The sequence below is a fragment of the Lynx rufus genome, unplaced genomic scaffold (assembly GCF_022079265.1).
Source record: "Lynx rufus isolate CCGP_SWC_20201006 ecotype Redwood Valley unplaced genomic scaffold, mLynRuf1.p SCAF_4, whole genome shotgun sequence".
Taxonomy (NCBI): Eukaryota; Metazoa; Chordata; class Mammalia; order Carnivora; family Felidae; genus Lynx; species Lynx rufus.
Window position 1 is genome coordinate 122,494,017 of NW_025814856.1, and position 24,520 is coordinate 122,518,536.

Below are 24,520 nucleotides of genomic sequence, written 5' to 3' on the forward strand. Positions count from 1 at the left end.
TTATTCACTATTCAGGACCCAAGCTGTTGAGACTTAAAGTCACACTGGGCAGTGTACCACAGGATGCTAAATAAACAAGACTTCACCCATATCACTTTGAATTTCTTGATATCTTGCCCTGTGTTCTATCACCCAACAGAACAATTAATTCGGCTTCCTAGAAACATTTGAATAATAGGGGCGCCTAGGTGGCTTAATAGGTTAAGCGACTGACTCTGGATTTCGGCTCAGGTCATCATCTCACTGTTCATGGGATTGAGGCCGGAGTCGGGATCCTTGCTGACAGGGTGGAGAGACTGCTTGGGACTCTCTGTCCCTCCCTCCCTCTCTCTCTGCCCCTCCCCTGCTCACTTTCTTCCTTTCTCAAAATAAAGCAGACATTTTTTAAAAATTAAAAAAGAAACATTTGAATAATAGTTAGATATATGCCCAATAACCCCTCCATGTTTTCAAAAGTGAAGAATGTTACTAGCGCAAAAAAAAAGGTAGAAAAAAAGAAGTCTTTGCATTCTTTCTCTGTCCCTTAATAGGTCTTTGAAGTGTAAACACAGAGGTCTTCTTTTTTTTAAAAAAATTTTTTTTTTTCAACGTTTATTTATTTTTGGGACAGAGAGAGACAGAGCATGAACGGGGGAGGGGCAGAGAGAGAGGGAGACACAGAATCGGAAACAGGCTCCAGGCTCTGAGCCATCAGCTCAGAGCCTGACACGGGGCTCGAACTCCCGGACCGCGAGATCGTGACCTGGCTGAAGTCGGACGCTTAACCGACTGCGCCACCCAGGCGCCCCCAGAGGTCTTCTTAAAATACAAACTGCTGGGGCACCTGGGTGGCTCAGTCTGTCAAGCGTCTGACTTCGGCTCAGGTCATGATCTCACAGTTTGTGGGTCTGAGCCCCGCATAGGGCTCTGTGCTGACAGCTCAGAGCCTGGACCCTGCTTTGGATTCTGTGTCTCCCTCTCTCTCCACTCCTCCCCAACTCATGCTCTGTCTCTCTCTCTCAAAAATAAACAAACATAAAAAATAAAGTAACATACAAACTGCTAACAGGGATCTTGTGCCCAGACTCCAGCACCTCTGGTAACAGGCAGATAATGCTCCAAATCACCTCGGACAAAACTTAGATACGTTCTCTATAAATTTTCTACCCCCACCTTCTCTAGCACCTAAGAGCCCTTCTTTGAAATGCAAACTTTAGAGGGAAGTTGTTCATCAAAAAGAGAGGGACGTACTTGGAAATTGGGCCCATCATCTGTCTAGAAACATTAGTAAATCTGAAAGCCGTAAGAATTTGTTTGCATCTGTTCTGTGTATTTGTATGTGTGTCCGTGTATGTTGTAAATGTGTGATATTTTCTCTACCTCTGGATGGTATGGTTTGAAGGGAAGCGCCAGTAAGGATGGGGCATTCTAAAACTCAGAAAGCTAGACAGTAACCCAAATGTTTTTTAAGTGAGCTGGGAAAAATATTTGGTGTTAAAGCTAATTTCAGGTTATTGGTTTAATTAAAATAGACCTGTCTTTAGAGTTACCAGCATTTAAAAAAGTTTTTTTTTCTAATGTTTATCTTTTTTTTCTAATGTTTGTTTCTTTTTGAGAGAGAGAGACAGAGCTGAAGCAGGGAAGGGGCAGAGAGAGAGGGAGACACAGAATCCGAAGCAGGCTCCAGGCTCTGAGCTGTCAGCACAGAGCCTAACATGGGGCCTGAACCCACAAACTGCGAGATCATGACCTGAGCTAAAGTTGGCCACTTAACCAACTGAGCCACCCAGGTGCCCCTGGAGCATTAAATATGAAACTTTTATTCTGCTTTTGTTTACTGAAAGATTAGTTTCATGATATCTCTGTTGCAAAATCTGTCAGAAAAAAAAAACAAACAGAATAATGGTTGAGTTTGCCTATGAAGTTTTATGGGTACTCCACATATAATTGTTAAGAACAAGTAAATTAAATAGATGTAAATAAGATTAAATAGATGTAAATAAGATGTAAATAAGATAAATAAGATGTAAAAAAAAAATAAAATTAAGATGTAAATAAGATAAATAGCTTCCAAATTCTTTTTTGGTGGTAACCCAAAATGTTAAAGTTTTGCTAAGTTACATGGTAAGGTAAATTCACTGAAAATCTAGATCACTTCCAAATAAGAAAACACTAAGTATTAACATAGGTTTATCCACTTTTCTCTTTAGTTTCTCTGTGTGCAACAGATTTGCACGTGTTAGCAAAACCTGTTTTGTGCTCTTGTACCATGAAAAAACACATTTCTAACTATGAAACGTATTCATAAATTCACCAATCTAGGGGCGCCTGGCTGGCTCAATCAATAGACCATGTGACTCTTGATCTCAGGGCTGTTAAGTTCAAGCCCCAGGTTGGGCATGGAGGTTAAAAAATTAAAATATAGGGGCACCTGGGTGGATCAGTCAGTTAAGCGTCTGACTTCGGCTCAGGTCACAATCTCGCGATTTGTGGGTTCGAGCCCTGTGTCAGGCTCTGTGCTGACAGCTCGGCACCTGCTTCGAATTCTGGGTCTCTCTCTCTCTCTCTCAAAAATAAACAAACATTAAAAAAAAAAAAAAGGCATCTGGGATCCCAATTAAAAGGGTCCTGTTGGTCACAGTCTAGAGCCTGGTGGTGATTAGGTACTTTGGAAACATCACCAGAGAAAAACAGCTCTTGAGCCCCATTGGAAAGGACCTTACAAAGCACTCCTGACCATGGACGGTGCTGCACAATCAGAAGGCACTGAGCCTGGGGTACATATGACATGGCTCAAGCGGGCTCCACCTGAGCCCTGGTCCCATACAGACGCTGGAGACCCACAAATCAAACTGACAAGGAAAAGAAACAGCCGCCCCCAAGGTAGACGGCTTCTGCTCAAGACACCTGATCAAGGCTTCATACATGAACTGAACATGACACACTTTCTCCTCTTTCCTTCACTCTGGCATCGGCTAGGAAAGGTAATGCCCTTATCTTTATTTCCCAGGCCACTGGGACACCCTCTGGACTTTGGAGCAACCTTTTATTTCAGGCCGGGAGAAAATCTAACTTTTATCGTTGGTCAACTCCTGTGAATTTACACCATGAGTTGGAAAGGACCTCCCAGGAGGCTTTCATGATTCAGGACTCTGTTTGGCAGACCCCTACTTCTCTGTTTAGGGATAAATACAAACGAAGCTATGAACAGGAACTTCTCCTTAATTCTTGAAATTCTTGCAACAACTGCCCAACAATGATCCCTAGACTCTCTGGCCAGTGTTGTTCTTGAGAATAGAATAGCCCTTGATTATCGTTTAGCTGAGCAAGGAGGTGCCACCTGGATTACACTCCTGGGAAAGTTGAAACTCGATTACATCATATCCCAAAACAAGGTGCTTGCCTTAAGAAGATGACTCCTTCCACAGGGTCTTTCTTTGATTTATCTGATTTTGATGGCATTGGGTCTTGGAGACCAGGGCTTCAAAGTACCCTGCAAACATTGGGGAGGACCCTGCTTATCATAATCATAAGAATCTCCCTGGTGCGTTATATTTTCTTAAATGCTTTAAATGCATGTTTGAGGCCACCAACCGCTAAGCAAATGGTCTCCCTCAGACTGGACCGTCCAAAAAGGTACAAAGAGGACAAAGTGACTTAACAGAATGTAAACCTGAGCTCGTAACCTGTGACTGTCACAGAGACAAAGCGAAAACATCAGGACCTGAGAATGCCACGCACAGGATCAACAAAGGCTTCGAGAACTACAGAGCAGTAGCTGAGAGGGGCACTAATGCCCTAAAGTTTGATCACAGCTCTCAGCGAAGCGGAGAGGTCGGTCCGAAAGGGGACCACTGTTTTGTTTTTTGTAAATTTTTTTTAATGTTTATTTATTTTTGAGACAGAGAGAGAGGGAGACACAGAATCTGAAGCAGGCTCCAGGCTCCCAGCTGTCAGCACAGAGCCTGACCCAGGGCTTGAACTCATGAACCGCGAGATCGTGACCTGAGCCGAAGTCAGACGCTTAACCGACTGAGCCACCCAGGCACCCCGGGGACCACTGTCACACATGCACACAGGCCCAAAATAGCATCGCTTAGGTCAAGGCCCCAGATCGGTAAACCAGTTAATACCTAACCTAAGTCCAACCTAATTTTAACACCCCAGGAATGAATGTAGCCTTTAATCAGTCAGCATAGAATTTCCTGGTCAACACTAGGAAATTTACTGTCAGACCTTCCTGCTCCCCCTAGGAGGGCAACCTTGCTTACAACGATGTACTCCCTGCTAATAAATTCTTCCTTGTTGATGTCCTCTGCCTTTAAGAACCTTTCTCCTCTTTGGCTCAGCAGAGCTCCCCTCCACTTTCTGGAAGGAATGCCGCCCAACTCAGGAACTGCTTGCTAAAGCCCATCAGACCTTCACCTTTACTCACTTGACTTTTTTTTTTTAAACACCATGACCCAGGCTCCACCCTCAAAGAGCTCACAGTCTGGAGCAGACAGCCTCCCAGGAAGCTACTCCAGCGGTATGATAGATGCCGCGCAATGTCAGGGCATTGTTCACCCTGCCTCCTGTCTCTGAAGCAGAACTCGGGGCATCAGACCGCAAGTTTTCATGGGACAGGGATGAGGTAGGAATCAATGTCAGCACGAACAACGAGTCCCTGTGCCCCTGGTGACTGCAGACAGAGCTGCTCCCTCATCCCCACAGCCCTGGACAGGGCCGACGCGACAGGACGTCACTAAGCCTGGTTCCATGACATCACTCACACACACACGCCTCTAGGCCCTGGGTAGCACACCTTCAAGCTAAAGACATCTGGCCCTGCACACGTAGTTCCTTGTATAGGAACAGTGGTCCTTCCAAGGCAACAAATGCACATTTTTCAAGCCGGACAGAGTTAAAGCAGCTACGTGTTCTTACAACTGTCCTAATCAGCCTCCGAGAAAAGTAGAGGCCAACTGTTGTCCGCAAACTTCTGCAGCCTGGCCTGCCCCCTCCTCCCCCTCTGCCTGCTGTTCTCGAACCACAGAGTCAGCAAGAATTGACGTGCTTCTAGGGAAGGGACCACGGGCAGGAGGGGGCCTGGCGGTTAATGCAAACCAGAGTTCCAACAGCTCCCACATGCCTTGCGGACTCAGGAGCAGGCACAGGGTCACACGCACCCAAGCCCCAGCGTCCTCCGTCAGCCTTGCTGGAGCTGGGCTCTCCCCTCTAGGACAGCGTCTTCCAAATGTTTTTTCAAGCACGACCCAAACGAGAATTACATTTTACGTCTTGAACCAGCATCCACGCAGGCACACATACCCACATCTGACCCAAAATTATAAAATAATACTTCGTGCTGTGCACGGTGACTTTTGGTGTTCTGCTCGACCTCATTTTCCAAATAATATGCTGGTTGCAACCCGCCCAACTGCTTTTATGATGCACTAACAAGTTCCAAAGCAAAGTTTAAAAAATGCTGTGCTGGGAGCCCAGGTCAAGGAGCTGTACCTCGATGTACTTTTTTTTGGCTGGGAAATTCTCCCCCGGCAGGACGAAATGAGGTAGTTGATGAGTAACTACCCCCTGAGCTGAGGGTTTGAGTTCACGGGGAGGCTGCTCCTTGGACCTCAGGGAAGCCACGGGGAGAGCGTGAACCCCTCCTGTGGCCCGTGTCCTCAAGGGAAATGTGGCTGTGCCCCCCACCCCGCTAGGTGCCCCACATGGTCACGCTGCAGGGCTGTGTCAGGCTGAGGCTCGCGGCACACTCCAGAGCGCCGGGGAGCCCGCTCAGGGCCCCCTGTCCGCAGCCCCGGTGAGCCAGTGCTCTCAAGCCATCAGGACCCTTTCTGTCCGCCTAACCGCCACATCCCCAGCACCCAGGCCGTTGCCGCACCTGTCACTGATGGGAACACTCCCTACCCTGCCCACACAGTCCACAGGCCGGGACCCGCTTAGGGGGGTATGATGTATGGGTCTTATGAGGCAATAACGACGTGGAGTGGGGCTCAGTGTTGTAGAAGCAAAACGATCCAGCTCTCTCCCACTAGCATAACAACGCCTCCAAGCAGAAATAGGAAGAAAGAGCACAAGTCGGAGCAAATCCAGCAGGGAAGTGTCTCCTCAAGCCCGGCAAAGCCCAGAAAAGGAGAAGAAGGGGCCCCAAACGCCAGCTACCCCATCCACATCTCAGCCTCCTGAGTCCCCGAGTGATTCACTCTCAACAGGATCCCTTTCCTGGGCCATCTGCCCCATGCATAGCGGGGAGGTAGAGGAGGGCAGGGCACCTACGAGGGGAGCCCCGGGCCACAGAGTCAGGCAGCCTGGACCAGATTCCAGCTTCTCCTCTTAGGTGGCACCTTGGGCAAGTATTCCCTCACTGCTCTGGGGCTCAGTTTCTGCCTCTGTGAAGTGGAAATACTACCAGCCTGCTTTCCTGGACTACTGGAAACATGAGGAATAAGTGGCACATGCTCTAAATTGTGCCTGGCGCCCAGTCAGGGTGCTGAGTAGACAGTCACTGTTCTCATTACTACGACTGGCGCATGTGTCTTACCAAATCTCCATTATGCCAGTGTTCCTCTGTAATGCGTCTGCCAGCTGGGCAATCCCCTTGGCCGTGATCTGGTTCTGGATAAGCCTGAAAGGAGAACATATCTTGTATCAGATACATGATACTGGATTAAATCTGCCCCCTCCATTAAGGAGTGGTAAGGGCATGGTGGGCATGAGACGGGGTCCGGGGAAGCGCTGTGTCCACGTGATGTTTAATCTGGCTGAGGCTGTCCAGATCAGATCTACAGGGCATCTTTTAAGACGTTTAATTTTTTGGTACATTTCTAGAGTGAGCCTGATAGATCTGTGCACTCACACGTAGATAATTTAATACATGAACCCAGATATGTATGTGTCGGCATTTTTCCCATTTTTTCCTGCAGGGAGGGAAGAGGACGATTCTCCTGCTTCCACTCGTGGGTCCTGGGAAAGCATCAATAATGGGGCCTCTGAGGGTGCACCCCATTATGTCTAGTTGCAGTGATCCAAATGAAACCAAGGTTTCCAATAGAGCTGGGGAGCCCGGGCGATCTCTGAAGTGCGTCCTGAGCAGCTATGCTTCCGACCCAAGAAATACACCCAAGAAATTCACCCAAGGCACTGAGGTGTCTCTGCTTCATCACAGGCCCACTCCTCACTCCTGGCTATTGGTAGAATAAAAGCCTACTGCTCAACTTGACCCTAAGAAATCCTGGCCACTGACCCAAGAACGCAGCCCCACCAGGAAGACAGGGTTGCCCCGTCATGATTGATGAGATTATAGAAATTAGGCGAGAAGGGGCCAACCCCATGAAGAGGCAGTCAGTGCAGTGGTTCAAAGCTCCCCTCCTACACACACACCCTCCACCCCCTACTTCTCAGCCACAGATCCTTGAAGAAATAAGCTTACACTATCTATGCCTCGGTTGCCTGATCTGTAAAATGGGAGTAACCAAGGTTTCAGTGGGAGGATGTATATGTAGGAAGTAGTCCTCACGGTCTCTGCCACAGCACCCGATGGCAGGGAGCACCTGTCACCATTACTGCCCGAGCACACGGGACTGTGGCTGTGCTGTGGAGGGGCCCCAATCTCCCAGCCACATGCCCCAAAGGGGGGCGCCTGGGCTCAGTGGCAGAGGTGATGACTCCCTGGTAAGAACGACCACAATGTAACTCGGACATTTTTGCAAGAGGAGCAAAGACAGAACCTAGAAGTGAGCAGAGAATCGTGCATTCAGCCAAACTCTGCTGCTTCCTAATCCCCTCCTTCACGATTGCCACCACCACCACCACCTACACTTTGCTGGGTGAGCTGCTTCCAGCCAAGACCTGGCAAGAGGCCGGGCAGGAAGGGAGCCAATGAGTATGGCAGTGCTCAGGCGCACCTGTCCCCTGGGGCCACCTTTGAAGACAAGGGCCAGTGTGATCTGTGCACCACCCAACAGCCAAGACTCGCTCTCGAGCCCTGTTCTAGCTCTGTTCTCCCTCCAGGCCGGGCCCCAAGGGAAAGAGATAAAAGAAAGTCTACAGGCCAGGAAAACAACAGCAAAACAGACATAAAAGCACAGTCTGGCTGTTTTACAGAAATTAACAAGGTTATCTAAAACTCATACAGAGGGGCGCCTGGGTGGCTCAGTCGGTTAAGCGTCCGACTTCAGTTCAGGTCACGATCTCGCGGTCCGTGAGTTCGAGCCCCGCGTCGGGCTCTGGGCTGATGGCTCAGAGCCTGGAGCCTGTTTCCGATTCTGTGTCTCCCTCTCTCTCTGCCCCTCCCCCATTCATGCTCTGTCTCTCTCTGTCTCAAAAATAAATAAAACCTAAAAAAAAATTTTAATAAAAAAATAAAATAAAAATAAAAATAAAACTCATACACAAGCACAAGGGACCCAGAATAGCCCAAACAACCTTGAGAAAGGAGGACAGAGTTGGGAGACTCACCCTTCCTGATTTCAAAACTTACTGCACAGTTAGAACAATCAGGACAGTGTGATCCTGGCATAAAGACAAACAAACGGATCAATGAACTAGAATAGAATGTCCAGAAATACACCCATACATTTATGGTCAATTGAGTTTTGGCAAAAGCGTCAGGGCCATTTAACAGGGAAAGACACTCTCTTCAACAAGCGGTGCTGGAACAGTGGGACATGCCAAAGAAGGAGTTTGGACCCTTTGCCTCATATCACACACAACAATTAACTCCAGAAATTAGCGTTTAGGATCAAAGACCTCAATGCAAGAGCAAAACTATAACACTTAAAGGAAATCTTAGGTGTCAATCTTTGTGACCTTGGATTACACAACAGTTTCTCAGTAAAGTATCTAAAGCACAAACAACCAAAGAAAAAATAAATTGGACTTCCATCAAAATGAACAGTGTTTGTGCTTTAAAGGTCACTAACAAGAAAGTGGAAAACCCCACAGAGGAAATTCATGCAAATCATGTATCTAGTAAATGTCTAGTATGCAGGATGTATAAAGAGCTCCAATAATTCAGCAATAAAAAGGCAGATAACCCAGGGTGGTCGGTTGGTTAAGCGTCTGACTCTTGATTTTGGCTCAGGTCATGATCTCAAGGTTTGTGGGTTCGAGCCCTGTTTCGGGCTCTGCGCTGACAGTGCCTGCTTAGGATTCTCTGCCCTTCCTCTGCTCGCACGCGTGCACCTGCTCTCTTCCCGCCCTCCCTCTCTAAACTTTTTTTAAAAAAAAAAAAAGGCAAACAAAATTAAAAATGGGCAAAGGATGTGGAGACATTTCTCCCAGAGAGACACACAAAAAGATGCCCAATGTTAGTGGGCATGAAAATCAAAATTAGTTAGTGGAAATGAAAATCAAAACCACAATAAGACACCACTCCACACCCACTAGGATGGCAAGATTCGAAAAGATGGACACTCACGAGTGCTGGTAAGGATGTGGAGAAATGGGAGCCTTCCTACGTGACTGGCGGGAACCTAAAGTAGAGCAGCCACTCTGGAAAACACTTCGGCAGTTCCTCAAAAAGTTCAGAACAGAGTGGCCATTTGCCCCGGCAATTCTATACCCAAGAGAAATGAAGACGTATGTCCACACGCGGACATGCACACGAATGTCAAAGGCATCATTATTCACAACAATCGAAAAGGCAACGTTATTCACAACAACCAAAAAGTAGAAACAACCCAAATGTCTGCCAGCTGATGAACAGCTGGAATATCCATAACAGAGTATCAGCCCTACAGCGCAATGAAGTTCTGACACGTTCTAGGATGTAGATGGGCCTTGAAAACCCACGTAAGTGAAAGAACACAGACAACGAGTCACACATTGTAGGATTCCATTTCTAGGAAATGCCTAGAACAGGCAAATCCACAGAGACAAAAAGTAGATTAAGGACTGGGGGAGAAGGATGGGGAGGCTTAATGCACACTGGTATATTCCAGTGGGGGCGGTGGGGAGGCAAAACTGTCCTACAACTAGATTGTGGTGATGGTTGCACAACTTTGTGAATACGCTAAAAACCACTGACCTATACATTTTATTGTCTTTTAAAGATTTTATTTTTTAAAGTAATCTCTACACCCAGCGTGGGACCGGAACTTCCAAACCTGGAGATTGAGAGTCATACACTCCACTGACCAAGCCAGCCAGGGGCCCCTGACCTGTACATTTTTAAAGGGTGAATTTTATGCACGTCCATTTTATCTTACAAAGTATCTTTTCTTGGGGCATGTGGATGGCTCAGTTGGTTAAGCATCTGACTTTGGCTCAGGTCATGATCTTATGGTTCGTGAGTTTGAGCCCCGCGTTGGGCTCTCTCTTAGCACAGAGTCCACTTCAGATCTTCTGTCCCTGTCACTTTCTGCCCCTCCCCCACTCTCACTCACACGTTCTCTCTCAAAAATAAGTAGACTTTAAAATATACTAAAGAGAGAGGGGCGCCTGGGTGGCGCAGTCGGTTAAGCGTCCGACTTCAGCCAGGTCACGATCTCACGGTCCGTGGGTTCGAGCCCCGCATCGGGCTCTGGGCTGATGGCTCAGAGCCTGGAGCCTGTTTCCGATTCTGTGTCTCCCTCTCTCTCTGCCCCTCCCCCATTCATGCTCTGTCTCGCTCTGTCCCAAAAATAAATAAAAAACGTTGAAAAAAAAATTAAAAAATAAATAAATAAAATATACTAAAGAGAGAGAAATATATTACTGAGACAGCACATGCGTGCACATATGCAAGCATGAGCTAGGGAGGGGCAGAGAGAGAGGGAGAGAACCCAAGCAGGCTCCATGTGACAGCACAGAGCCCAACATGGGGCTCGATCTCACAAAAATTGGGAGATCATGACCGGAGCTGAAATCAAGAGTCGGGTGCTCAACCGACTGAGCCACCCAGGCACCCCTCAAAAAATATTTTTGCATTTAAGATTTCATTTTTTAATTTTTAAAAAATATTTATTTTTGAGAGAGAGAGAGAGAGAGAGAGAGAGGATAAGCAGGGGAGGGGCAGAGAGAGACACACAGAATCCGAAGGCAGGCTCCAAGCTCCGAGCTGTCAGTACAGAGCCCGACGTGGGGCTCAAAGCCACGAACTGTGAGATCATGACCTGAACCAGAGTCAGTTGCTTACCTGACTGAGCCACCCAGGTGCCCCTTAAGATTTTCTTTTTAAATAATCTCTATACCTAACACAGGGCTCACACTTACAAAGCCAAGATCAAGAGTCGCATGCTCTATCCACAGTGCCAGCCAGGCACCCCATCTCAAAAAATATTTTTCAGGGGCGCCTGGGTGGCGCAGTCGGTTAAGCGGCCGACTTCAGCTCAGGTCACGATCTCGCGGTCCGTGAGTTCGAGCCCCGCGTCAGGCTCTGGGCTGATGGCTCAGAGCCTGGAGCCTGTTTCCGATTCTGTGTCTCCCTCTCTCTCTGCCCCTCCCCCCTTCATGCTCTGTCTCTCTCTGTCTCAAAAATAAATAAACATTAAAAAAAAATTTTTTTTTAAATAGAAAAAAATAAAAAAAAAATATTTTTCAAAAGTAGAACAGGAGAATTACAGGCCAAAATCCCTCATGAAACTAGATGCAAAAATTCTCAATAAGATACTAGCAAATCAAATTCAACAGTACATTAAAAGAATTATTCACCATGATCAAGTGGGATTCATTCCTGGGCTGCAGGGCTGGTTCAGTACTTGCAAGTCAATCAATGTGATACACCACGTTAATAAAAGAGAGGATAAGAACCCTATGATCCTGTCAATAGATGGAGAAAAGCATTTGACAAAATACAGCACCCTTCCTTGATAAAAACCCTCAAGCAAGTTGAGATAGAAGGAACATACATTAACATCATAAAAGCCATATATGAAAGGCCCACAGCTAATATCATTCTCAATGGGGAAAAAGAGCTTTCCCCCTGAGATCAGGAACATGACAGGGGTGTCCACTCTCACTACTGTTGTTCAACATAGTGTTGGAAGTCCTAGTCTCAGCAATCAGCCAAAATGAAATAAAAGGCATCCAAATTGGCAAAGAAGTCAAACGTTCACTCTTTGCAGACGACATGATACTTTACCTGGAAAATCCAAAAGACTCCACCAAAAAACTGCTAGAGCTGATACAGGAATTCAGCAAAGTCACAGGATATAAAATCAATGTACAGAAATCGGCTGCATTTCTATACACCAATAATGAAGCAACAGAAAGAGGAAGCAAGGAATGGATCCCATTTACAACTGCACTAAAAACCATAAGTACCTAGGAATAAACCTGACCAAAGAGGTAAAAGATCTGCATACTGAAAACTATCGAAAGCTTATGAAAGAAAGTGAAGAAGACACAAAGAAATGGAAAAACATTCCATGCTCATGGACTGGAAGAACAAATATTGTTAAAATGTCAATACCACCCAAACCGATCTACACATTCAATGCAATCTCTATCAAAATAGCACCAGCATTCTTCACAGAACTAGAACAAACAATCCTATCATTTGTGTGGAACCACACAAGACCTCGAATAGCCGAAGTAATGTTGAAAAAAGAAAACCAAAGCTGAGGCATCACAAACACAGACTTTAACTTTTACTACAAAGGTGTCATCATCAAGACAGTATGGTATTGGCATAAAAACAGACCACAGATCAATGGAATAGAATAGAGAACCCAGAAATGGACTGACAAATATATGGCCAACTAATCTTTGACAATCAGGGAAGAACATCCAATGGAAAAAAGATAGTCTCCTTAGCAAATGGTGCTGGGAGAACTGGACAGCAACATGCAGAAGAATGAAGCTAGACCACTTTCTTACACCATTCACAAAAATAAACTCAAAATGGATAAAGGACCTGAATGTGAGACAGGAAACCATCAGAATCCTACAGGAGAAAACAGGCAGCAACCTCTTTGAGCTTGGCTGCAGGAACTTCTTACTTAACATGTCTCTGGAGGCAAGGAAATTGAAAGCAAAAATGAACTATTAGGACCTCATTAAGATAAAAACCTTCTCCACAGCAAAGGAAAGAATCAGCAAAACTAAAAGGCAACCAATAGAAGATATTTGCAAATGACATATCAGATAAAGGGTTAGTATCCAAACTCTATAAAGAACTTATCAAACTCAACACATGAAAAACAAATAATCCAGTGAAGAAATGGGCAAAAGACATGAACAGACACTTTTTCAAAGACATCCGGAGGGCTCACAGACACATGAAAAGATGCTCAACATCACTCATCATCAGGGAAATACAAGTCAAAACCACAATGAGATCTTATCTCACACCGGTCAGAGTGGCTAAAATGAACAACTCAGAAAACAACAGAGGTTGGAGAAAGTGGAACACTTTTGCACTGCTGGTGGGAATGCAAACTGCTACAGCCACTCTGGAAAACAGTGTGAAGATTCCTCAAAAAATAAAAAATAGAACTACTCTACAACACAGCAATTGCATTACTAGGAATTTACCCAAAGGCTACAAAAATGCTGATTCAAAGGGGCACACGCACCCCAATGTTTATAGCAATGCTATCAACAATAGCCAAATTATGGAAAGAACCCAAATGTCCATTGACTGATGAATGCATAAAGAAGATGTACAAACATAAAATGGAATACTACTCGGCAATGAAAAAGAATGAATCTTGACATTTATAACAATGTGGATGGAACTGGAGGGTATTATGCTAAGCAAAATCAGTCAGTCAGAGAAAGACATATACGATTTCAGTCATATGTGGAATTTAAGAAACACACCAGATGAACATAGGGGAAGGGAAGGAAAAAATAAGATAAAAACAGAGAGGAAGGCAAACCATAAGAGACCCTTAAATACAGAGAACAAATTGAGGATTGCTGGAAGGGGTGGAGTTGGGAGGTGGATTAAATGGGTGACAGGCATTGAGGAGGGCACTTGCTGGGATGAGCACTGGGTGTCATATACAAGAGATGAATCACTGGGTTCTACTCCTGAAGCCAAGACTATACTGTATGTTAACTAACTTGAAGATGGATGGATGGATGGATGGATGGAAGGAAGGAAGGAAGAAGGAAGGAAGGAAGGAAGGAAGAAGGAAGGAAGGAAGAAGGAAGGAAGAAAGAAAGAAAGAAAGAAAGAGGAAGAAAGAAAGGAAGGAAGGAAGAAAGAAAAGGACTCAAAAAGAAAAAAAAAGGAAACAAAACAGATGAACATATGGGAGGGGGGAAAAGAAAGAGGTAAGTAAAACAGAAGAGACTCTTCAGCATAGAGAACAAACTGAGGGTTGATGGAGGGAGGTGGGTGGGAGATGGGCCACGTGGGTGATGGGCATTAAGGAGGGCACTTATTGCAATGAGCACTGGGTGTTGTATGTGATGAATCACTGAATTCTACTCCTGAAACCAATATTGCACTGTATGCTAACTAGAGTAAAAATTTTAAAAAAACTTGAAAAGTAAATAATAAATAAAAGTAGCACAGCCTGAAATTCTGAGGTTCTCTGAGTTACCATAAATGTTTCAACGTCTGGTTGACTTTCAGCATCTCTGCCAAGCTCTCTGCCACTTCATCATCGAGTTCATTTTTGGTGAGCCTAGAAAAGAAAGCAAGTGTTTACTCAGGAGAGCCCTACCTGGCACACATTTTTAAATGAGTTCTCAGAAGTGGGATCCCAGCCCAGATCTCTCCAGCTCATGCTGCTAATCGCTTGCTGAACTGAGCAAACAGCCAGGCCCCAATCCCAGCCTCTGAGCCCCATAGACAATAAATAAGGCTCATTTCTAGTGCAAATCCTGTCCCCAAGCTCCTACTCCTTAGTCCTGCTGCCACAGAGGAGCCCACGTTCCCTGCCCATCTTTGCTGCACCCTCCGTTCTCACAGAAGCTAGGGGCTACGGCCCACTTCCCCCAAGTCTCCCTGAACACCCCTGACAGCACGTTACCAAAAAGTCTGTCATATGAAGACCTAGAAAAGCCTGCCAACTGCACGTTAAAATGTGCTCAACACTTTGCTCTGAGGCCAGTTGCGAAGGACCCAAGTTCAGTGAGTCAAGGTTCAGGAAGCCTCTTAGTTGTTCCTAAAAGCAGCAGTGGTCTGGATAAAGCACTCAGGACTAGAAGCTCCCAGCTGTAAATAGTATTGGACCCTGTCATGCCAGTGGATGAAAGAATAAATAAGGAAAAAGAACGACACAAAACATTAAACAATCGTTCCTCAAAGGGCAATTTGGTAGCGTCTAGCTGAATTTTAAATGTGTTATACTTTGAGTCAACGATCACACTTCTGTGTGCAAAGATGTACACACAAGGATCTACACATGCAGTACCGATCGCCGCGTTACACGGTTATACTGTGAAATGTGAACACATGTAAGCATCGGCAGAGGCTTCTGGGAAACTAAACTGCAAACACCCATTCAATGGGACGCTGTGCAGCCCTTCGAGGGAACGAGGGTTAGAGAGAATGAGGCAGAAGATGACGCTATTTAAGAGTGCTCCGGAGCCAGACGTGCCGGGCGTGTGTCGCCTACTGGCACGACAACCTCAGGCGGGCGGCTTAACTTCTCTGGGCCTGGGTTTTCTCACCAGAGAAATAAGGGTGAACAGTCACGGTACAGACATTAGGGGGTGGCTGTGAGTCAACACGTATAAAAGGCAGAGAATAATGCATGCTGTACCATCAGCCCTCGAGAAATGCTGGGTATTGGCATTCTTACTATCTGTGTCGAGTAGTGGTTCTCAGCTGGGTGCTTTCCCCTTCAGGGGACATTTGTCAACATCTGGAGACATTTTTGATCATCACAATTGTCGGGGGGGAACGTACTGCTAATGGGTAGATGCCTGGGATTCTGCGAAACATCCTATACTGAACAGGACAGCCTGTTACAAGAAAGATGATTTGGACCAAAATGTCAATAGTGTCGAGACGGAGAAACCCTGACATAAGAGGACATGTAAAATGCGGACACTACACGGTTGAGATGTTTTTTAAAGTCATTTGCTAAATGCTATTCCATGTTGTAAGAAAAGCGATATACATACAAGCATGCATTCAAGTGCTAGGAGGCTAGAGGAGAAAGGTTCTATCTGGGAAACACAAGGGAGGAAGTACTTTCCCTTCCGACTATTCGAGTTTCTTACAGGTTTGTTTGTTTTTTTTTTTTTGATATTTCTTTTAAAAACATTTTTAAGGATTTTGTTTAGAGGAAAACCATTGAAAATGCATCTAATGGCCAGCAGGCCTAGTATCAGAACTCTCAAGATGATGACACTGTCGTGCTTAACCAACTTCGCTGATAGCTCATGTGCACTGAGCCCAAACACAAATCCCTCCCTTGGAAGGCAAGTAGAGAAAGTACAAAGAAATAAAATTGAAATAGAGCAAATGAGAAAAAGGAAACCAAAACAAAAAAAAAAAAAAAAAGAGCACTGTCAGAAGGCAGCATACACTAAATGAGTACGAAGAGGGGTGAGGAACATGGGCTTCTGGGGAGAGGTGACAGGTGGGCTGGGACCTGAAGGCCAAATCGTGATGTGGCTACTGGGGAAGGAGGAAGCAGCATGAAGAAGGCAGTTTAAGAGGAGGTAGGGAGAAAAGTTTGAGCCAAGTGCATGAAGGTTGGACTCTGCAAGGCGTATCTGAGGGTCTCCTAAGCATCATCCTGACAGAATGGCCAGCCTTCGGGTTTTCCTGAGGCTGAGGCTGAGGCTGGCAAAGGCGGCTAAGGTGGAACCCATGCTCCTGGGGTCCCCGTCCCCCTTCTGTACACCTGTCTGTGCTTCTAGGAATGGCTGCTTTCTATTCTAGGAAGAAATTAAAACTATCAACCCAACCCTGAGGAAAGGCCTAGAGCCTTTTCAATTAAAAGGCGGCTTTTCAGTTAGGATTCCAGGCTGTGCAGTCTCTGGAAGAGTCCCTGAGACCCAGCCTCTCAAAATGGCTTTGCTTATTACCAGAATATTCTCAGAGAGGTGTTCCACTGCAGGGCCTGGGCGAGGCTCTTTCCACCCTCCGTAGAGATGCCGTTGAATGCAAGACTAGGAAGGAAAACACTTGGGGTCAATTATCAGAGACACGTCTACACTTGGCTTTGGCTTCAGTGACCGAAACACCTGGAAGATGCTGCTGGGAGGTGGCTCCTGACTCGAGGCAGGAGGCAGAAGTGCTCAGCCTTGCCTGCTGTTGTCCCAGAGCATACTCCCCGAGCATCAGGACAGGCACAGACGTGTCAAGGAGAGTTCAGACAGGACATGGAACACCAGTGAGACCTGGTCACAGGCAGACGGGGGGGGGGGGGGGGGTTGGGAGGGCTCTGCTTCAGGTGGCTGACGTTTTCCAGGTGCCCATCGATGAGACCCGGAGAAGTTTCCTCTGTTCTCATAAAGAAGAAAGTCTGCTACTGCCCCCACTATGTTGGACTCTCTTTCAGTGTTAGGAAGGACCCGAGCAACACGGAGATGCCCAGGGCTCTGAGGTTTGGCCCTAGGCCTCCAGGAAGGCCAGGGAGGAGGATGTCTTTACCGAGATGAAGGGTCCCCCTCTGTCTCAGCACCGTCCTGTGAATGCGGAACGGATGGCATCCCTTCTGGTTTTGTCTGGACTTAAGAATTCCTCCCCACTTCCAACTCCCAAGGGACTTGGGCAGACTGCTGAGAGGTCTCTTCCCCGCCGTGGCAACGGCCTAGGTCTTAATCCGGGTGGTGGTTACGCTGGTGTGTACATTCGTCAAGTCACCAAGCTGAACGACGAACAGTAATGCCTCTTACGTGACAATAAAGATGTTCTTTAAAAAATCCCACACACGCACACGCAAATACCTCCTCTCTTAGGAAAGCCAACCACCAGCGTCCCTTCGGCTCCTCCCTGGCAACCACGAGGTACAACCGAGTGACCAGGTTGGACCCTGGGGACAGCGGGTCTTGGAAGGCAGCGCTTACCTCAGGTTGGTCAGGCTGGGGTGGTTCCTCAGAGCCTCTGCAAAGGCCTTTGCTCCTTCATCACCGATTCTGTTGCCCCACATCCTGAGGGCAGAAGCAAGACGGTGAACGTTAGCCTGCGCTCACCACTCACTTTCTGCTGGTGGCTGAGCCCACGGGACACTCACCGGCAGATGTCTGTCCTCTGTCCCTGGAGCCGTGGCCTGGAGCAGATTCCCACACCAGCCCCTTAGTGAGCTGCTCTCGGTTTCCAATTCAAAGGGAAATGTAAGGGTAAGAGCAGCAGAAGCCTCAGGAACAGAAGCCCATCAGGTAGTTGCACAATTAGAGACTAAGTTCACGCCGCTGGGCTTTCCGAGAGGCGTTGGGGGGGGGGGGAGGTGTCTGAGCACAAGGCAGTCCCAGATGCCCCTCGAGGAGGAGACAGGTTTGCAGAAGCCTAAACAGGAGGCCTGTGGAATTGCCAACTCCAGCATCCATTTGGCTCGGCGCCGGGGCGCGAGACATTGGTGAAGACACAGTCAGTCTTCCAGGAAGCAAAGATCAGGAAGCACCCTTGGAAACCTCACCAGCAACGCTGCTTTTCCGGAAGAGGACCCTACTACAGCGTGCTGGCGGGCCGATGTGGTCTAGGGGGGAGCTGCAATAATGAAGCCTCGCCCCCTCCTTCCCCACAGCGGATAACCTGCGAGGGTCTGCGCGGCAGGATGCTGGGCTCTAGAGCCACACTGCTGGCCTCCCGTTTTAACTGGATTTTTATCTGGATTTAAGGTTCACTTGGGTGAATGATATAAGCTCTTGGATCTTTGTCTCCTCATCTGTAAAATGGGGCTAATAAGAAAATTCCCCCTAGAGTTGTGAGGATTAAGTTAGTTAACATATGCAAAGCCCTTAGAACAGCACCTGGCCTATGGCAGGCGACAGCTATTGTTATTAGGCTGAGGGCACTGCCTACCCAGCCCATGCACAGCGGACCTGGGGCTGCCTGGGCACCATGCCCTGTGCCCTGCCACCATCCCTCCTGGGGACGCTAAAGCCCTGGAATGAATTCTCAGTGTTTTGTACAGAAAGTGTGTGTATAGGAGGAGGTGGAGAAAAGGGGAACCTCTTAACGCTGCTGGTGGGAATGCCAACTGGTGCAGCCACTGTGGAAAACAGTATGGAGGTTCCTCAAAAAGGTAAAAATAGAATTATCCTATAATCCAGCAATTGCACTACTAGGTATTTACCCAAAGAGTACAAAAATACAGATTTGAGAGGGCACAGGCACCCCCATGTTTATAGCAGCACTATCAACAATAGCCAAAGCACGGAAAGAGTCCCAGTGTCCATCGACGGATGAATGGATAAAGAAAATGTGGTAGATACATACAACGGAATATTACTCGGCCATTCAAAAGACGAAATCTTGCCACTTCCACCAATGTGGACGGAGTTAGAGTGTATTATGCTGAGCGAACTAAGTCAGAGGGAGTCAGAGGTGGCTCAGACGGTTAAGCGTTCAACTCTTGGTTTCAGCTCAGGTCATGATCTCACAGTTTGTGGGTTCCAGCCCCACGCCGGGCTCTGCCGCTTACAGTACAGAGCCTGCTCGGGATTCTGTCTCTCCCTCTCTCTGCCCCTCCCCGCCTCGCTCCCTCAAAATTAAATTTAATAAACATAAAATAGGCACTGGCTGTAATGAGCACTGGGTGTTATATGTAAGCAATGACTCACTAAATTCTACTCCTGAAACTAATATTATACTATATGTTAACTGGAATTTAAATAAAAACTTGAAACTACAAAAAAAAAAAGTATGTGTACTATACAATTGAACGATATCAAATTTTTAATGAAGGGGAAAACTACTCATGAGATTAAGTGAAAAGGAATAAAATTCTGTACATATGGCCTGACCTCTACTAGAATTTAAAAAAAAATTTTTTTTAACGTTTATTTATTTTTGAGACAGAGAGAGACAGAGCGTGAACGGGGGAGGGTCAGAGAGAGAGGGAGACACAGAATCTGAAACAGGCTCCAGGCTCCGAGCTGTCAGCACAGAGCCTGACGCGGGGCTCGAACTCACGGACCGTGAGATTATGACCTGAGCTGAAGTCGGCCACCCAACTGACTGAGCCACCCAGGCGCCCCTCTACTAGATTTAAAAAAAAACAGTGGCGAGCACACGCTGCATGAGAGAACACGAAAGCTTAACCGACCTCAGGTGTTGACAGTATTTCCGAGATGATTTTTATTATCTTTTTCGTATTCGTCACAGTTTCCAGATAAAGTTATCGGTGTTTCTTTTGTAATCAGGTAAAAATTATAACGCTATAAAAAGCTTTTTTAAAAAGCCTCTGGAGTCCAAACCATAATGAGATACCACCTCGTCCCTGTTAGGGTGGTTACCATCAAAAAGAGCAGAAAATGACAAGTGATGGGGAGGGGAGGGCACGGAAAACCTGGATGCACTGCTGGTAAGAAACAGTGTGGTGGGCCCTCACAAAATTAAAGACAGAATCGCCAGGGGCACCTGGGTGGCTCAGTCAGTTAAGCATCCAGCTTCAGCTCAGGTCATGATCCCGTGGTCCGTGAGTTCAAGCCCCGCATCGGGCTCTGTGCTGACAGCTCAGAGCCTAGAGCCTGCTTCCGATTCTGCGTCTCCCTCTCTCTCTGCCCCTCCCCCACTCGTGCTCATGCACTCCCTATCTTAAAAATAAACATTAAAAAAAATTATTTTAAAATGAAATGACCAGGGGCACCTGGGTGGCTCAGTCGGTTAAGTGTCCGACTTCGGCTCAGGTCATGATCTCATGGTCCATGAGTTCGAGCCCCGCGTCGGGCTCTGTGCTGACAGCTCAGAGCCTAGAGCCTGCTTCCGATTCTGTGTCTCCCTCTCTCTCTGCCCCTCCCCCACTTGTGCTCACGCACTCCCTATCTTAAAAATAAACATTAAAAAAAATTATCTTAAAATAGAATGACCAGCCGATCCAACAATTCCACTTCTGGGGACACAGCCCCCAGAAATCGATGAGACATTTGAACGCCCACATTCATAGCAGCACTGTTCACGGTCGCTAAAATGTGGAAGCCACCCAAGTGCCCAGATGAATGGACAAGATATATCCAATGAACTGCTACTCAGCCTTAAAAAGGAAGGAAATTCCAACACATGCTACAACACAGATGAACCTCGAGGACCCTGGGCCGAGTGAAGGAAGCCAGTGACAAAGCGACACATGCTGTATGACTCCACTTAGGTGACATACTCACGGCAGTCAAATTCACAGGGACAGGTAGCAGAAGGGTGGTGGCCAGGGGCTGGGAGGAAGGGAGAAGGGGGAATTATCGTCTAACGGGTAGAGAGTCGCTTTTTTGCAAGATGGAAAGGGTTCTGGAGATGGATGGGGGTGATGGCCACACGACTACGCAATAAACAAAACAAAACAAAACAAGCCCCCGGGGGCACCTGGGTGTCTCAGTCGCTTAAGCGTCAGACTTCAGCTCGGGTCATGATCTCACGGTTCATGAGTTCAAGCCCCACATCGGGCTCCCTGCCATCCGCACAGAGCCTGCCTGGGATCCTCTGTCCTCCGCCCTCTCTGCCCCTCCTCCACTCCCACACATGCTCACTCGCTCTCTCTAAAATCATAAATCTTCAAGGGGCGCCTGGGTGGCGCAGTCGGTTAAGCGTCCGACTTCAGCCAGGTCACGATCTCGCGGTCCATGAGTTCGAGCCCCGCGTCAGGCTCTGGGCTGATGGCTCAGAGCCTGGAGCCTGTTTCCAATTCTGTGTCTCCCTCGCTCTCTGCCCCTCCCCCGTTCACGCTCTGTCTCTCTCTGTCCCAAAAATAAATAAACGTTGAAAAAAAAAATTAAAATCATAAATCTTCTTAAAACGCCTTCCCAAGATGAAGAACATCGGCCCGCAGAAGCTTACCACCTCGGGCTAGAACGGCACCCCCTCCGTTTGCTGGTGGCCATCACCGACTTGTGCAGCCATGAAATAAAAGTCTGCGCAGCTGAGGTTGCCGGCAATCCTGGGACTTCCCCAGACGGTTCCCGGTCCCCGTGCAGAAGCCAGAGGCGTGCCAGGGAGGATGCCCTCTGCGGCCTCCCCACAGCCGGCGCTCTCGCGCCCAGGACAGGCTCAGGTGCCTCTGCCTCTACTCACCCAACTTCAAAGATGGACTTGCTCTTCTTCACAGCCAGGGCGAGACACTTTCCTCCTTCACTCGTTATTTTGTTCTCCCCCAGTCTGCAGAGAGAGCCGTGCGCACGTCAGCTCCCAGCTGTGAGGGGACTCCACCGTCGGCACCCTCGTCCCCAGCGCGGGGCCCCTCTTGGGAGGTGTGGGCTTTGCCCTGGGACCCGCGGCACCCATGCCCTGGGCTTCCTCTCGAGGAAGGACCCAAAGCCCTAAGGAGAGCCACCGGATTCCTCTCCAGGAGGTGGTCGGGTGTCTGCCGAAACTTAGGGACCCGTAAATAACCGCCTTTAAACGTCACTCGTTTCCATCAGCAGGCCAGGGAGGCGCCCCGTTCAAGTGCAAGTGGCCAGCCTGTGTGTGTTCCCGGCCCCAGTGCCGTTCCAGGGGCTCCTCCGGGCCTGGCGCTCCGTCACCTTTGGCAGAGCATTTCTGTGACGGGACCGAGGATCAAGCCCCTGCTTGCAAGCAGATGGGTGCTATGTCTGAATGGCTGTGTTCCCCCCCAAATCCATATTCTCAAATCCTAACCCCTAAAGTGATGGGATTAGGAGGCAAGGCCCTTGGAGGTGATTCGGTCGTGAGAGTGGAGCCGTCACGAATGGGATCAGTGATTTATTAGAAGAGGCCCCACACAGCTCCCTTGCCAAGATTTCCCCCCAAGGTAGGTGGCCCTGCCTCACCCTCAGGGCACGATTCCTCCCTGCGGTCAGCTCTCCTCTCAATTTGACCCACGTGGCCTGGGGCAAGCGGAAGGCTTTAGGGCGAGTGCACCTTCTGGTGACTTATATTCTGTGTCTGAATGATGAAGGGGTGACCCACAGGGGCTCCCGAATAAGCCGCCACACCCAGCCCACTCACTTCAAGTGCGTGAGGCCCTTGCACTCGTCCAGGATTCTGGCGATGTACCGGGCTCCGACATCGGTGATCTGGTTGTTATACAGGCTTGGAGAGAGAGCACAGCGTGAGACTTTGGGACCCCCGGCGTCGGCTTTTTTGGGTTTTTTTTTCTTGGTACAGTTGACACAGTGTTGCATTACTTTCAGGTGTACAACATAGTGAATCCACAGGTCTACGAGTTATGCTATGTTCGCTACAAGCGTGGCCACCGTCGGTCACCAGACAATGCTCTCACAGTATCACCATGTTCCTTGCGCTGTCTGTCCCTTTTATTCTCGCGTCCCCACGGGACATTTTTAAGTGGGTATGTGCTGGCTGCCGATACCTGAAGTCTGGGCTGAAAGGAGAGAGGAAGGGCACACAGAGAGCAGTTTGGGGCTCGGGGGTCTCGAAGGCCGGGTGCAGAGCCAGCTCCGCCACTTTCCCAGCCTCTGCTTCTGCCTCTGCGATGACGAGGAAGAATCACCGTGCCCCCACGGGGTCATTAGGATGATTATGTGCGACCAGTCAAGCAGCAAGTGATGGGTATTTTTCGATTGAGGTCACAAGCAGCAGCTTGAGGGACAGTGAGTGTCGGAAGCTCCCGTCTCCCTGTTAGTCATTTTACCGCCTCGTACCAATTCAACAAGAAGGCAGAAAAAAGCAGAAAGTGATAAACAGACAGGTTTCAAGTGCTCAGCAGTTTGGCGACTGATGTGGAGCCTTTTGTGGGCTTTATCCCAACTGCTCTGAATATTCATACGTTTTGCTGCAGGTAGATTCAATTACTTGAAACCCGGGTAATGCCCTCGACCTCACTGGCCATATCACTTTTACACGGCACATACACTGACTCCGGATTTGTGTCTTTCGCTCAGGGCTCTGGATGAGGGATTGTGGATCCACAATCTAATACGTAGACAGCATCTGGCATTTATAAAAGGCAGCCCTAGCCACTCCCTCAGCAACCCCCAGTCACCGCTTGTAAAATACTGGCCTGGATTAGGATCTCAATGGACAAGTGAAAGACACTTCTGGGCTTGCTCAAAGAGTGGGCTGCTGGCCGAGCCAAGAGCAGAACCCAAGACTCCTGGCCCCCTGTCCAGGGCTCTTTCTCGTGGCTCGGCCATCATTCCAACCCTCCAGTGACTCGCACGAACGAGTCACTCGCACGCTCCTCTGTGTTGTCCCTACACAACTGATCTGGTGCCGTAGAGGAATACGTACCCTAAAAACGTCAGAATTTTGTATTTGGTCAGCTCTTCACATAACACCTTTACCCCGCTGTCAGTGATCTGGTTTACGCTGAGTCTGAAACAAAACAGCAAAGGAAGCTGAATCACGGCAGCTGCTCACTATGGAGGAGTATGAAGGCCACAAGATCCAGAAGCCTGCAGGTCCTGGAGTTTTCCCAGCTGTAAACGCTCCCCTGAGACAGTGGCCATGGCAGTCAGCCACAGAGCTCCTAAAGGACCTGGGCGTCGTGGGGCCAACAGACCCACGCGGAACTGGCCCGTCAGCAAGACCACAGCAGAGCCCTGACTCGACACGAGGGCTACGAGAGACACA

General features: G+C 48.0%; 1 protein-coding gene across 1 annotated transcript in view; it reads right to left on the reverse strand.

Annotated features, from left to right (window-relative positions):
- NOD1 (nucleotide binding oligomerization domain containing 1) overlaps positions 1-24,520 on the reverse strand; it is a 76,844-nt gene that overhangs the window by 5,596 nt on the left and 46,728 nt on the right. The window contains exons 6-12 of the mRNA XM_047095876.1: positions 24,179-24,262; positions 22,934-23,017; positions 22,040-22,123; positions 17,884-17,967; positions 16,900-16,983; positions 14,457-14,540; positions 6,524-6,607 (exon numbers count right to left, since the gene is read on the reverse strand). Coding sequence (XP_046951832.1) covers positions 6,524-6,607; positions 14,457-14,540; positions 16,900-16,983; positions 17,884-17,967; positions 22,040-22,123; positions 22,934-23,017; positions 24,179-24,262 — 588 coding nt within the window. The remainder of the gene's footprint in view (positions 1-6,523; positions 6,608-14,456; positions 14,541-16,899; positions 16,984-17,883; positions 17,968-22,039; positions 22,124-22,933; positions 23,018-24,178; positions 24,263-24,520) is intronic.